At 44.1% G+C, this 14,858-nt stretch overlaps 2 protein-coding genes across 4 annotated transcripts in view; one reads left to right on the top strand and one right to left on the bottom strand.

The window, feature by feature from the left end:
• Window positions 1–11,899, top strand: part of PCSK5 (proprotein convertase subtilisin/kexin type 5) — a 457,179-nt gene extending 445,280 nt beyond the window's left edge. For both annotated transcript variants that reach the window (XM_047829573.1, XM_047829574.1), the window contains 3 exons: window positions 5,166–5,266; window positions 7,765–7,951; window positions 10,882–11,899. In XM_047829573.1, coding sequence (XP_047685529.1) covers window positions 5,166–5,266; window positions 7,765–7,951; window positions 10,882–11,285 — 692 coding nt within the window. In that variant the 3' untranslated portion in view covers window positions 11,286–11,899. The remainder of the gene's footprint in view (window positions 1–5,165; window positions 5,267–7,764; window positions 7,952–10,881) is intronic.
• Window positions 745–14,858, bottom strand: part of RFK (riboflavin kinase) — a 36,370-nt gene continuing 22,256 nt past the window's right edge. For both annotated transcript variants that reach the window (XM_047829579.1, XM_047829578.1), the window contains 2 exons: window positions 10,638–10,727; window positions 745–1,094 (listed from right to left, as the gene is read on the bottom strand). In XM_047829579.1, coding sequence (XP_047685535.1) covers window positions 918–1,094; window positions 10,638–10,727 — 267 coding nt within the window. In that variant the 3' untranslated portion in view covers window positions 745–917. The remainder of the gene's footprint in view (window positions 1,095–10,637; window positions 10,728–14,858) is intronic.

Here is a 14,858-nt window from a genome sequence, read left to right as displayed (position 1 = left end):
TTGAGAAAGAGAAAGTGAGAGCGAACAGGGCAGGGGCAGAGAGAGAGGGGGAGAGGGGATTCCCTAAGCAGGTTCCGCTCTGTCAGTGCAGAGCCTGATCATGGATCTCACGACCCATGAGACCTTGAGCCGAAATCAAGAGGCTGACGCTCAACTGATTGAGCCACCCAGTCGCCCCCCAAATTTTCCATTCTGGTAAGTGACGTTGAGTAACGGGGGACGCCAGGCCTGTGCGGCAGCAGAGTCCACGGACGGTGTCTGTACCTTCCTCTCTATTTTGTTGTAAGCCTAAAACTCCTCTAAAAAAAAAAAAATAGTCTTAATCGGCACATCCGCCGCCGTGAGAGTGTATTCAAAGGATGGCTGGTCACAGCTGGGTAAATCTCACCGCCGTTCGGTTCGGGCCGCCTCCTCCTGTGTTTGACTTGAACTCCAAATGTACCTGGCTGAAGCCTCCCACATGTGCTCATTTAGACCAGCAGCCTTCGTCCCCCTGCCACACACATCCTTTGCTGCTTAGTGCATCTTTGTGCCGTCTTCCGGTTTTGCGGCATCGAGATTCCAAAACAGGGGAACAGGTTTTCTCCTGGGTTGCAAACTGGGTGAAAAAAGGATGAATTCCAAGGTGCCTTCCTAAAACATTAGCTGCCATACTAATAGAAGAGGGTGCACAAGAATTCCGGGGAAAATTTAGCAACCTAAATAAGCAATTTGCCAACTAGACGGCATTTCATTCACATTTGACTGCCCGGTAGTAGGAGAGTACAAAAAAAAAAAAAATATTTCAGAGCACTGGGCAGGGTGGGGGTAGGAGATGGGTGGCACATTAACGCCTGATATTACCTTTGCATGAGGTGGGTCCCTCCAGAATTAGCTCATTCCTTACCTTTACACATTTAACTTTGTATTTATCCTCCTCACAAAATCGTTTGGAACACAAATCCAGGCTGGTAGCCAAAACCTCCTAACTCTTTCCAGCTTCCTCTTCCTGCACGGAATGACACCATGGACAACCCCAGGGGTTGCTCTGCATTGCTGGGTTCGTTCATCCTGCGGGGTCCGTCCAAGGGAAAACCAATAGTGACTTGTGAATTCTAAGGAAAAACCGAAACAATCTTTACAGGTCCCACAGTTCCTGCCGATCCTTAGAAGCAAGGATAAAAGTAGGTTGTTGGGGCGCCTGGGTGGCGCAGTCGGTTAAGCGTCCGACTTCAGCCAGGTCACGATCTCGCGGTCCGGGAGTTCGAGCCCCGCGTCGGGCTCTGGGCTGATGGCTCAGAGCCTGGAGCCTGTTTCCGATTCTGTGTCTCCTTCTCTCTCTGCCCCTCCCCCGTTCATGCTCTGTCTCTCTCTGTCCCAAAAATAAATAAAAACGCTGGGAAAAAAAAAATTAAAAAAAAAAGTAGGTTGTTAAACTTGGAAACAATAGAAAACTTCCTGGAAATTAACAAACTGCCTTCGGCAAAAGACTCTCCGTACCCAGGGCGCACGGATTTTTTGCAATAAATCAATGTAGGAGACTTAACTCCAGGATATCACCTTCAGCCAAATTGCTGCTGGTGTTCTGGAAAATGTAAACAACCTTAAGGCACAACCGTTGTGACCTCATCTTTTTACTGCCTTTTTTGATGCTTCCTACCCTCGATTTCTCTTCATTAAAAACAAAACAAAATTTTTAAAGAGAGTATTTTGTATTCTAAAAATTGAAGTAAGACATCTCAGCTGTGTTTTGGAAAAATGTAGGTTGGGAAGAGGAAGGAAGGAGAGAAGGAGAAGATTTATTCTCTCATGAGAGACCACAGTTCTGTTCCAGAACATGTGGGAAATTCTGTATGAAGCTCTGGGTTAGTAAAAATAGGATGGCTTTCTCAGATTTCAAACTTTACCACAAATCTATGGTAATCAAAACAGTATGGTACTGGCACAAAAATAGACACAGAGATCACTGGAACAAGATATAGCCCCCAGAAATAAACGCACATTTACATGGTTAATTAATCTATAACAAAGGAGGCAAGAATCTACAATGGGGAAAAGACAGTCTCTTCAATCAATGGTGCTGGGAAAACCAAACAGCCACATGCCAAAGAATGAAACTGGACCACTTTCTTACACCATACACAAAAATAAATTCAAAATGAAATAAATAAATAAATACATAAATAAATGAATAAATAAATAAACTTAAGACGGATTAAAGACTTAAATGTAAGACCTGAAACCCCTGGGGTGCCTGGGTGGCTCAGTCGGTTAAGTGTCCGACTTCGGCTCAGGTCCTGAACTCACAGTTTGTGCGTTCGAGCCCCGCATGGGGCTTTGCGCTGACAGCTCAGAGCCTGGAGCGTGCTTCAGATTCTGTGTCTCCCACTCTCTGCCCCATTCACTCTCTCTCTCTCAAAAATAAATAAACATAAAAAATCTTAAAAAAAAAAATAGAAGACCTGAAACCATAAAACTCTTCAAAGAAAATCTAGGCAGCAAACTCTTAAACATCATAATATTTATTAGTAAAATTTATTAACAATATTTTTCTGAATCTGTCTTCCCAGGCAAGGGGAACACAGGCAAGAGTAAATAAGTGAAACTACATTGCACTAAAAAGCTTTTGCACAGCACAGGAAACTATCAACAAAACAAAAAGACAACCTACTGAATGGAAGAAGATATTTGCAAATGATATATCTGATAAGGGGTTAAAACACCAAATATATAAAGAACTCCTACAACTTAACAACAACAAAAAATCTGATGACAAAATGGGCAGAGGACTTGAATACATTTTTCTAAAGAAGACATACAGATGGCCTACAGTCACATGAAAAGATATTCAACATGACTATGCATCAGGGAAATACAGATCAAAACCACAATGAGCTATCTACCCTTAGACGGGTCAGAACGACTGGTGTCAAAGAGACAAGAAAGGACAGATGTTGGTGAGGCTGTGGAGAAAATGGAGCCCTTGTGCGCCATTGGTAGAAACGCAAACTGGGGCGTCCACTATGGAAAACAGCAGGGAGATTCATCAAAAAATTAAAAACAGAAATACCCTATGATCCGGTAATTCCACTTCTGGGTACTTATTCAAAGAAAAGGAAAACGCTAAAGTGAAAAGATACATGCATTCTATGTTTATCGCAGCATCATTTACAGTAGCCAAAATATGAAAGCAGCCCATGTCCTTCGAGAGACGAATGGATAAAGAGGCGATGTGTCTATACAATGGAATGTGACTTCTCCGTAAAAACGAATGAAACCTTGCCATTCATGGCAACACGGACGGACCTTGAGGGTACTATGCTGAGTGAAAGAAGTCAGACAGGGGAAGACAACCACCATATGATTTCACTGTACGTGGCATCTAAAACAAAGTAAACACACAAACCAGTCGACTTACAAATACAGAGAACAAACGGGTGGCCGCCAGAAGTCAGGGAGATGGGAGGATGGGCGAAATCGGGAATTAGGAGGTACAAACGTCCAGTTGTAAAATAAATAAGTCACAGGGATGAAAAGTGCAGCATAGGGAATAGAGTCAATACTATTGTGATCACTGTGCACGATGACAGATGGTAACGATACTTAATGTGCTGAGCACTCCGTAACGTACATATTTGTTGAATCACTGTTGTGCCCCCGAAACTAATATTTTATGTCAACTCTACTTCAATTTAAAACTTAAAATTATTAAATGGCTTTGAATTTATATCACTACAGGCAGCCCCCAACCTGAGAAGCAATTGGGTAATAACGGTTGGTTCTCTAATCTGTTGTTCAGAGCTTAGAATTCTTTTTTTCCGTAGAAACGTCATAGATGACTGAGCTCACAGATCAGACACGAAGAGCTGACTTACCTCCACGGTGTCTGCGAAGCGTAGGACTTGTGGGTCTGCCTCAAATTCAACTAACCACTCTTCACCGTGTTCTTCTGATGGGAAGACTTGTATCAAGTTCCGACTCACAATGACAGGCATAGATAGTCCAGCCCCCCCCCCCCCCCCCATCTACCTCCCTGCTCTTGTTTTGAAATTCTCGGCAAAAAACACCAGGACCTTCCTAATGGAATGAATGGAGAATTCGGGTCTCTTGTCTCCAAACCCTTTCCAGAAGTTATCCCTTCAAGATCTGCATAAAAGGTGATGCTTGGGTCAGTCATTCTTGAGGTCTCTGAATTAGGAGAGCGGAGTATTACCCGCCACCCCCCCCAAAAAAAAACCCTGTAGATTCAGACCTCCTCTACTTGATGGGTCATAAGGTGTTAAGGCAGATAGTATGACTGAGAGAGCACTGAATTGTGGGTCAACAAACCTGACTTCGAATCTTGACCTTGACCATTACCTATGTGACCTTGAACGAATGTCTTGACATTGCCTGGGCCTTAGTTTTCTTTTACTTAAAAAATATTAAATAAATAGCACATCCAATTTTTGAAAAGACAGTTTTTAGCTTTCAAGAGAATGTCAACGGCATCTGGCACCACCAACTAATTAAGAGCTGGACAAAATGATATTCTTTTAGCCCTGGCCTTTTAAAAAAAAAATTTTTTTTTTTAATGTTTATTTATTTTCGAGAGGCGGGGAGAAGCAGAGAGAGAGAGGGAGACAGAATCCGAAGCAGGCTCCAGGCTCTGAGCCGTCAGCACAGAGCCCCACGCGGGTCTCGAACCCACGAACCGTGAGATCATGACCTGAGCCACCGGCCACCCCAGCCCTGGCATTTAAATTCGAAGTCTGGTGGTTTTTAGTTAGAAAGTGCCTCATAACGATTTCCTCACCAACTGAGTATTGGGACCTCCAAGTCCTCTGGTATCATTCTCCTCCTCTATCCTAGTTAAATAAGCAGAAGGACAAATAAAAGCTTTATAGCCTTTCTACACGATTTCTTATTCTCGGAAAATCCTTCCTTTTGTGGTCATAAAACAGCTATCACTTCCAAATCCCCAACGTCCAAACGCGAGTTTTTACACTGACTGGACTAATTGGGTAATTTCTAGGTTTTTCCTTGGTGACTTGCATACTCTTTTCTCCCCCATCTCTTCAATCAACTCCCCCTTCTACTTCAATTCGCTGGGCGTATTCCTTGCTCCGAAGTGTGTTGAATCCAACACAGAGGTAGATATCGAAGATCAGCCTCATAACTTAGAATCATCTTTTTTTTTCTTTCAGGAAAAGGACCGTTGAACTGTTTATCTTGTGTGTGGAGTTACCACCTAGCGGGAGGAATCTGCACCTCAGACTGTCTGGTGGGAGAATACAGAGTGAAAGAGGTACTGGGAGCTGGGCGTGATGTGCCCTGGCCATTTCTTTCTTCTTTTTTTTTTTTTTAACGTTTATTGATTTTGAGAGAGAGAGACAGACCGACCAAGTGCGAGCAGGGAAGGGGCAGAGAGACAGGGAGACAAAGAATCCGAAGCAGGCTCCAGGGTCCGAGCTGTCAGCACACGGCCCGACGCGGGGCTCGAACTCACGAACCGCGAGATCATGACCTGAGCTGACGTCGGCCACTTAACTGACTGAGCCCCATTGCCCTAGCCATTTCTGCAGAGGCATGGGAGCCAGTTTCCGCGTGTATTCTGGGCAAAGTCAAAAAGTCCTAAAATTCCTATACTCGCTCTACTTTTTAAATCTTCTACCCATGCATCATGGAATAATGGTGCTACCTACCTGCAGCCTTAACTTCAATCAAAGGGACTGAGATGACCTGAGATAAATAAGGGGGAAGTTAGGTAATGAGGACCTCAGATTTAACTCTACGTTCATTGCTTGTGACCTTGGAAGTTTCAGGTCCCCTTATATCAGAAATAAGTAGCTTCTCTCCTACCCCTCTGCTGTCTAACCTGAAATGCCTGAATAATGTCACAACTACAAAACTGCTGCTTTTCATTTCCTCCACCCCGCCACAGTGTAGTGAGAGAGAGAGATTTCAGGGCACCCAGGTGGCTCAGTCAGTTCAGTGTCTGACTTCGGCCCAGGTCATGATCTCACCATTCCCGAGTTCGAGCCTTGAGTCAGGTTCTGTGCTGACAGCTCAGAGCCTGGAGCCTGCTTTGGATTCTGTGTCTCCCTGTCTCTCTGTGTCTTCCTCTATCTCAAAAATAAATAATTTTTAAAAAAGAGAGAGAGAGATTTCATTTCCTTGCTTACAAATCATGGATATTCTGAGATCACTAACTTCTTATGTTTCCAAACGTTACAAATTAAGTAAATCTCGGGGCACCTGGCTGTCTCAGTCAGAGTCCCACTCTGGGTTTCAGCTCAAGTCATGATCTCATGGTGTGGGAGATCGAGCCCCGAGTCGGGCTCTGTGCTGATGGTGTGGAGCCTGCTTGGGATTCTCTCTCTCTCTCTGCACCTCCCTGCTTGTGTGTGTGCTCTCTCTCTCTCTCTCAAAATAAATGAATAAACTTAAAAACAAATGAAATTAGGTAAATCTCCCCATGGTGAAATTAACATGACTCGACATATTCACATACGAGCTCTCTTTTAATCCTTAAACTTTGAAGAAACTGGGGCTCCAAGAGACTGAATAATTTTCTAAGGATCACATAAATAGTAAGGAACAAAGCTGGGACTGAAGCCAGGACTTCGGACAGCTAATCCGTGATTTGATAAGATAATAACAGCTGAGAAAGCGCCTTATCAGCACCGGAAATGGCCAAAGTGCTCAACAAAGGCAATTTCCATTCCTTCTGTCCCACAGCACACAAGGAAAATAGAAAGATATCTTCCCTCATCTACATTTTCAGCACCAGCAAAGAAGCAACCTGTCAGGAAGGAAGCCACTTTCTCCTTATCTCTTGGTTCTTCTCATGGAGATTTAACTATTTCAGCTAAAGAGTCACAAATGATATTCGGGGGCAGGGCCAAAAGAATCTAGTAACCATGGAGGCCAGGTAGCTGAATGTGTATGAGTGAAGGGTGTTGGGTCAAAGGAAACCCCAGCGCAAGCTTGATGAAAAGTGGAATTTGACGTGTCACCTGTCTTGGTTACATCAGAGCAAGCGCTGGGGTCGTATCAGCTAGGAGAGCCCAAAAAGGGAGCCACTGCCCCCTCAGCGGTCTGTGATGTTGCCACGTGGTTGTGATGACCTTGTTGACCGTCTAGTGCCTCTTTTTTTGAGAGAGAGAGCGCATGTGTGTGCGTGCGTGTGTGCGAGCAGAAAAGGGGCAGAGCGAGGAGAGACAGCATCTCAAGCAGGGTCCGCACAGCCAGTGCAGGGCCCAGTGCGGGGCTCAATCTCACCACCGTGAGATCATGACCTTGAGATCGCAACCTGCGCCAAAATCAAGAGGGGGACGTTCAACCGACTGAGCCACCCAGGTGCCCCTGACAGTCTAGTTCTTAAAGAGAAATTAGGAACTGACTTACAAGTGGAATATCTTCATTTTGAACGTGGGCAAGGAACTGAAAAAAATTTTTTTAACTGTGAAGGTCAATTTGGATGAGCCAGACAAAACGTGTCCTTGACCAGGTACAGCACATGAGCCACCAGTGTGCAACTTGAGCTGTTCTAGAAGCCTGTTCTCCCACTGTTGTGGCCAGCAGATCTCAGATGGAAAGACCCAGCAGCGATTTCCTCCACGTGCAGACAGTTCTGCCTTCCACCCTGAACAGCTAAAATGGACCCAGAGCAAAGCTATCTGGCTCCTGTCCCCCACGTGCCTCCCTCCGTCAATGGAGGCCAGATAGAACTCCCACCTGGAAACTCCAGTAGCTTGTCAATGCCTCCGCACTCAGAAAGAATCTCCCAATTGTTCTTAACAGGGGGAGAAGTTTAACTGTGAAAAATGCCACGAAAGCTGCGTGGAATGCAAGGGACCCGGCACCAAGAACTGCACCGTGTGCCCCGCCGACCTGGTGCTGCTTCTGGACGACAGTCGTTGTCTACACTGCTGCAATACTTCTGACCCCTCCGATGCCCGGGAGTGCTGTGACTGCCGGGACACCACAGGTGAGGGGAGAGGAAGAGCAGCCTGCAGAGGAAGGGCCTGTCCACCAGAAGCAGATGGGAACAGAGGGGAGAGGAGGACGGAAAGTTCCGGAGAATCAACAGAGCTCCCTTTTATTGAGTGCCTGCTGTGTGCTTAGTGTACCTAGAACTTTCTGTCCATCAACTCATATAAACAGGTTGTTTTCTTTTTTTTTAAGTAATCTCTACACCCAACGTGGAGCTCAAACTCACAACCCTGAGATCAAGAGTCACATGCTCCACCCACTGAACCAGCCAGGCGCCCCTCTGCGTAGATTTATCAATCCCCTTTTGCAGATGAGGAAGGAGACCAAGGCTCAAAGGGTTTGATCAGCATGCTCAAGTCCACAGCAATGTTAAGGGTTCGTCTGGAATTAGAATATAGATTCCTTGGACTGCAAAGCCTGCGTTCTTTAAAAAAAAAATTTTTTTTTTTAGTTTATTTATTTATTTGGGGAAACAGAGCACATGCAGGAGAGGGGCCGAGAGAGGGGGAGAGAATCCCAAGCAGGCTCCAGGCTCCAAGCTGTCAGAGCAGAACCCGATGCAGGGTTCAGTCTCATGAACCATGAGATCGTGACCTGAGCCAAAATCAAGAACCAGACATTCGACGGACTGAGCCACCCAGGTGGCCCTGCAAAGCCTGCCTTCTTTCCACTACTATGCTGCCTCTGAGATGAGAGTTCAAGTCAGTCTGGAATCTCACCTCTTCTTTTTTTTTTTCTTTCTTTCTTTCTTTCTTTCTTTCTTTCTTTCTTTCTTTCTTTCTTTTTCTTTTCTAGAACCTTATCTTTATAAATTTTTTTTCTTCTTCTTTCTTATTCTTCCCTCCCAGGGAAAAGGAAAGGAATCAACTCTCAAAGAAGCTAATGGCAATATTATTTTTAATCATTCTATGGAAGTTAGCCAACATCTAGGGCTCCCCTTAGAGACTTAAGGCATTTTAGACATGAACTTTCATCAAAGGCTAAAAAGAAACAAAACCCCTTTTACCAATTCCCAGGCCCCCAACTGGCTTCTACCCCCAACCCCATCCATATGGGTACTTGGTCTTCACTGACCACAAACTTAGATCCCAAATGGAGTAACCCCTAAACACACACACACACACACACACAAATATATATGATATATATTCTTAAAATATATTCTCTAGTCCAGAAGCAGATCATTTCCTTGGGGTTCAGATGTATCACTGTCTGACAAAGAGACATCATATTTATGTGAGCCTGTCCATGTATAAGTGAAGTAAATCCCAGACCCATAACTGCTACTAGCTATTTCCTTTTTATTGTTCATTAGCCTTTGCAATTCAATTCTAAACATCTTTCCAAAAACCAACCATTCCCTTCTTTTAGCTTTCCTACCCCCACAAACGGCTGATTTCCCCATCTCCTCAGCCATATCCATCTTCAGGGTCTGATTGCCTAATATCCAGGCTATGTCAGCTAAGAATAGTAACCCTCATTATATCGATGGCTTTAAATGAAACCAGAAGTGTGTACATGTTGGGTGCAGAGTTTCTCCAAGCCTGTTCCAACTGAGAACTATTTAGTCAGCTTTCCTGGGCCTTCTGTGACACCTGAAGATCCACATGGGACAAACCGGAACAGTCTATATACTCTTGATTATCTGCTCATTTCTTCCTGAGACTCTCTGCTCCTTCCACGAAACCAGATCACAGAGGGTGACCCTAACTCTGCAGACCTAAGCCTAGAGAACAGCAAGAAGACATGATTGCATATGGCGCCCTAGTAATTGAAACGATCTTGAAACATCTTTTATTGATTCTCCTGCTTTGGGCAGTATTTACCTCCAAACACCACACATAGACAGTTTACCCATCCCTCTGGTGCTTTAATATTTCCTCCAGAGAAAAATTCTGTGCTGATATTGTTAATGACGGAAGCAACTGTGATAGTGCTATTGTTTCAGAAGAGGACACTCTGCTTGATGGGCAAAACTCCCATGAGGATGAAAATTTGAATAAAATCGTAAATTTGTTTATTACTAGCACAAAGAGAGGGGAGATACATAGTGGTGGTGAATCTGACCTAATTAGCTAGTATGTAATAAGCAAAAATCATTGCCCCCAAAATAACTAGGGGCAGAATTGCATCCATTAAGCTAGTGTATATAATGTATCTAGAATCTCATAAAAGAACCCTGGGGGCAGACCCACGTGTTTCAAAAACCATTTATGGAAAACTCAGTGTCACGTCAACTCGTACATCCAACAGAGCCTGCTAGTTTTGTCCCCGGTTCTCACACTCTCTTTCACGTTCCCATTTGGCAGGTTAAGGAATAGGGAAAGGGGCGCCTGGCTGGCTTAGTCAGTAGAGCAAGTGACTCTTCATCTCAGGATTGTGAGTTCAAGCCCCACACTGGGCGTATTAAAAAAAAAAAAAAAAAAGTCAATGGTTTTATAAGTAATCTTTTCTACCTTTGAACGTTGGACCAGGTTGAAGGGTAGCTGGGGAGAGGAATCAGTCTTAGAGAAAGTCAGAGTTGAAACAAAAAATGGAGCATTTAGCAGTAACTGAAGCATGGCCCAAGATGAAATCTTTTCCGTAAGAGGGAACTAGAAAACTCAATTGTTACGGTTGAATACTTAGTGACTGACACATGAGGTATGAGGATGAGGGGACTCTTTCATTCTCACACTGACCTTCATCCTCGAAGGGTTTGTTGGTATCATCAGACGTAGACTCGGACCCTCAGGGGGGACACAGTGCAATTCTGTAGAGCGGTATGCCCTCTAGGAAAATCAGAGACAGCGATTCTGCCATTTTAGATTTCAAAGACAGAGCAAAGCTTTTTACCCCAGAAACTAATTTTCCTTATTCCATTTCTCCTCTCCCCTCCTTCCCCTCTCTCCTCTCTCCTCTTCCTTTGAGGTCTTCTTCCCACAGACGAGTGTATCCTTCAAGCAAGTGAAATTGGGCCTGCAGGCGAGCGGACCAAGACAGCCCTGTTCATCACCTCCTCCATTATGCTGGTGCTTCTGCTCGGGGCGGCGGTGATTGTCTGGAAGAAATCACGGGGCCGAGCCCAGCCAGTAGCAAAAGCCGGCTATGAGAAGCTGGCCGACCCTGGCAAGTCATATGTTTCCTATAAGAGCAGCCATCTTGAAAGCACCAGCTTTGAAGAAGATCAGGTCATTGAGTACAGGGACCAGGACTATGATGAGGAGGAGGATGATGACATCGTCTACATGGGCCAAGATGGCACCATCTACCGGAAATTTAAGTATGGGCTGCTGGATGATGATGAGGATGAGCTGGAATACGACGATGAGAGTTACTCCTTCCAGTAGACAGAGCCCTCCCCCGCCTTCGACCCGCCCCATCCTGTCCCAGGCATTACAGTTTTGGGGTTTTAGTCCCACACACCAGGCTGATGTGGGGTGTTTGTGTCCTCTTAACCCTGAGTCCAGCTAGAGCTAGTAAGAAATGCTGAATGATTGGTTCTTCTTTGGGGTGACTACATTCAATCGACCGTAACTGGGGAACAAGGATAAAATTCAGAGGGATTTTCCTCAAAATAATATGTCAAAATACAGAAGTGAAAAAAAAAAAAAAGTGAGATTTGTACAAACTGTTTCATGGGATCGAAAAAAAAAAAAAGCGGTGGGCCTATAGGAATTCTGTTTCTCAGCGATATTGCGGGGATATTTGCTGCCTTCTGGAATTCTGATATTTCTGTAAATGATTTTGGGGGGACAGGGAGAGGAAAGAGATTCTTGTTTGTCTTCGGGATTTTTCTCCCCTGTGAGCTATCTGTAGGCAGAGGTTGGCTCTGTAAGGGCCAGCTAAAGAGGGCTCACCACCTCATGCCACTTATCACCCCGTTCCTCCCCAAAGAAAGAGTTGGAATGGATTCTAACATGGAAAAATCCCAACGTCCTGCTCACCAGCGTAACAACCCAGTTGCCCACCAGCCTTCCAAAGCTCTCTACCTCTGGGATCTGTTTTTAGACGTCCTAGGCTTCCCTTGGTCCACTCTCCTGTCACGTACACGCTTGGATTTGTGCACGAGGCACAGTTTTCTACAAATAGCAATCCAGAGGGAAGGGCTCTTACTGCGTGAAATTACATAGGCCGGGTTTTGCGGATTTCCTTGTCAAAGCAGAAATTACAGGCAATGTTAGGAGGGGATCGCAAGAAAATGACGTTTTCGGGTGATAATGCTACTCAGAAAAAAATTTATTGCACACCTACTATGCGCTAGGTACCGAGCTAAATAATGCCTTTCAGAAAAAAATCACCCCACTTAATACCATGACTTCATGAGGTTGGTACCATTATTGTTCTGTTTTTATAGGGAACCTCAGACTTCCTGAGAGGTTAGGTAGCTAGCCCAAGGTCACAGAAAGCTAAGCAAGATTCCTGGAAAAAGAATGACCCTAAAAGGCATATTCTTAATAACTATGCTAGACTGGCATAAAATAAAAAGGAACCTAAATATAGTAAAAGCATGTATATTATTTTATGATACGGCAACTCTATTTATTACCTTTACTAAATCCATGCATTTTTCTTGTCTTTTAATGTAACGAATCACGGATACGGGAAATCTCTGTGAAGAAGTCTTCATTGTACTGAAGGCCTCAGTGTTGCTTTAGGGGAATATGCTCTTAAAACAAAGGTTGGCAAACTTTCTCTGGAAAGGGCCAGATAGTAAATACTTTAGGCTTTGCAGGACAATCAACTCGGCCACATGGAACAAATGGGTGGGCTATGTTCCAATTAAACTTTATTTATGGACACTGAAATTCAAGGGAATTTTCATGTATCATGAAATTTTATTCTTCTTTTGATTTTTTTTTTCCTTCCATCACTTAAAAACGTAAAGCCGTTCTTAGCTCAGACTGGCCACCAGAGTGCAGTTTGCCGACCTCGTCTTAAAAATCTATTTTTAAGAGACCATGTGTATTAAACACACAGGATATGCCTCCACCATTTTTGACGATTTAAAATCATCTCTTCAAGATTTATTTGAAGCCCTGTTAGTTCGCTTTTCAATTCTTAGAGATTAAAAATAGCTGTAAGATAGCCATCATCATCAATGGAATCATTTCTTATCCCTCTGCTGTGTAATTATGGAGTGTAGCCTATGCAAATGAGTAACATTGTTGATTCTGTGTTTTTGGTCTTCCCTGATAATCCTAAAGCCCTGACAGAATGAGTTGGACGCGTCCTCGTGTAGCCTGGAAATAGTTTTCCAAGAAAAATCTGTGTTTATGATACACAGTTAACGACTAAATGAGGTTCGAAATAACCCTGAATACAAAGAAAAACTGTATTGTTACCTTATGTGAGCCCGAAAAAAAGCCTTGTGCTGTGCGTTGGTGCAGTTTGACGTGTTTCCTTTGTTCTTGATCATGCCACATTATCCTCAGGCTTCTTTTGAATACTATGCTAACAACTGTCTAAATAGATAAATAATGTGGTTGGAAAACAAAGTCCCTTTTTGGTTTTCTGTTTGCAAATAACTTGGAAATATTAAGAGGATCCCTTATAGACTGGAAATGCACTAAGAGGCTGAGCAAGGGCTTGGAAAGTTCCAGTTCGTAGAAAGTCATTTTAAAACTGGAAACAAACTTAAATCAAGACCAGACAATGCTATGGGCAATGGCTTGTTAACAGCCTATTTCTGAGCACTTTTTGTGTGATTGGTATTACGCTTTACCAAGTAAGAGACACAAAACAATGCTGCTTGTTAAGAGTGTTTCTTTTTCTCCTTTTTATCTTTCTACCTCCAATGACCGAAGCTAGTCAGAGCAGTTTTGAAGCTTCTTCCTAAAGATCAATCTGTCAACCCCACCCTCACTGTTTCAGTTAGGCCCCCAGGCTCTCTCATCGGGGCCTTCCCTACTTCCTCTTGAATTTTGCTGAACTTCAGTCTTTCTTTCTCCCAATTTACCCTCCATCCCTCTATCAGAGATCCACCAGATCTTAGGTCCACCGGACCATCGCATTCAGGGATCCCCATCACCCACATGGACTGTGACATTCAAAACTCTGCAAGATAGAGCCAATGCCTCTGTCACCCCCTAGTTCCTGCCCCTCCTTATTTCCCAGGTACTCCATACTTCTTGTTTTAAGCTTATTTATTTTTGAAAGAGAAAGCACACACATGTTCGTGTGCAGGGGAGGAGTAGAGAGGGAGAGTGAATCCTAAGCAGGCTCCCCGCTGTCAACACAGAGCCCAACATGGGACTTGATCCCATGAACCGTGAGATCGTGATCGGAGCCGAAACCAAGAGTCGGACTCTTAACCGACTGAGCCAGGTGCCCCAGATTCTCTTCTTCTCACTTCTCTGGGATAACATCCTCTCATCTCACGTTCTTGGGCACACACAGTTCATGCCTTGGAATATTCTTCCTTCACCTTGACCAACTGGAAGATTTGTGACCATCTTGTAAAATCATGTTCACGTCACTTATAACCTCTCCTGGAATGTCTTGAGGATGAATCACTTTCTCACCTCTCTTCTACCTAGGTACTCTGTGCATATAGTTTTCCACATCACATTGTGATGTTACCGTTTGATTATACATCTGTATTTACTAAAAGAGGGGGCAGCTGCTTGATTCCCTGAAGTGGCTACTATTTCCTTTCCAGAACCTAGCACAGTGCCCAGAATGTGATGAACAGTCAAGAACTCTTGGTGGAATTGAAATTTAAGAAGATAGGACTCGCATACACGAAACAACCGGACAGTGATAACGGTCCTGGAGTGCAGTGTTAAGTGGAAAGGAGGAGGAGAACTATTGTCCGTTAAGCATGAGAAATACCAGATAACTCAAATTAGAGCCTGCTGGGGACGGTTTCATGGGGGGATTTGTGTGTGGACCTGATTTGAAAAAGAAAAGGGGATGTAGAA

This window comes from Prionailurus viverrinus, chromosome D4, assembly GCF_022837055.1.
Source record: "Prionailurus viverrinus isolate Anna chromosome D4, UM_Priviv_1.0, whole genome shotgun sequence".
Taxonomy (NCBI): Eukaryota; Metazoa; Chordata; class Mammalia; order Carnivora; family Felidae; genus Prionailurus; species Prionailurus viverrinus.
This window is presented reverse-complemented; position numbering and strand designations above follow the sequence as displayed.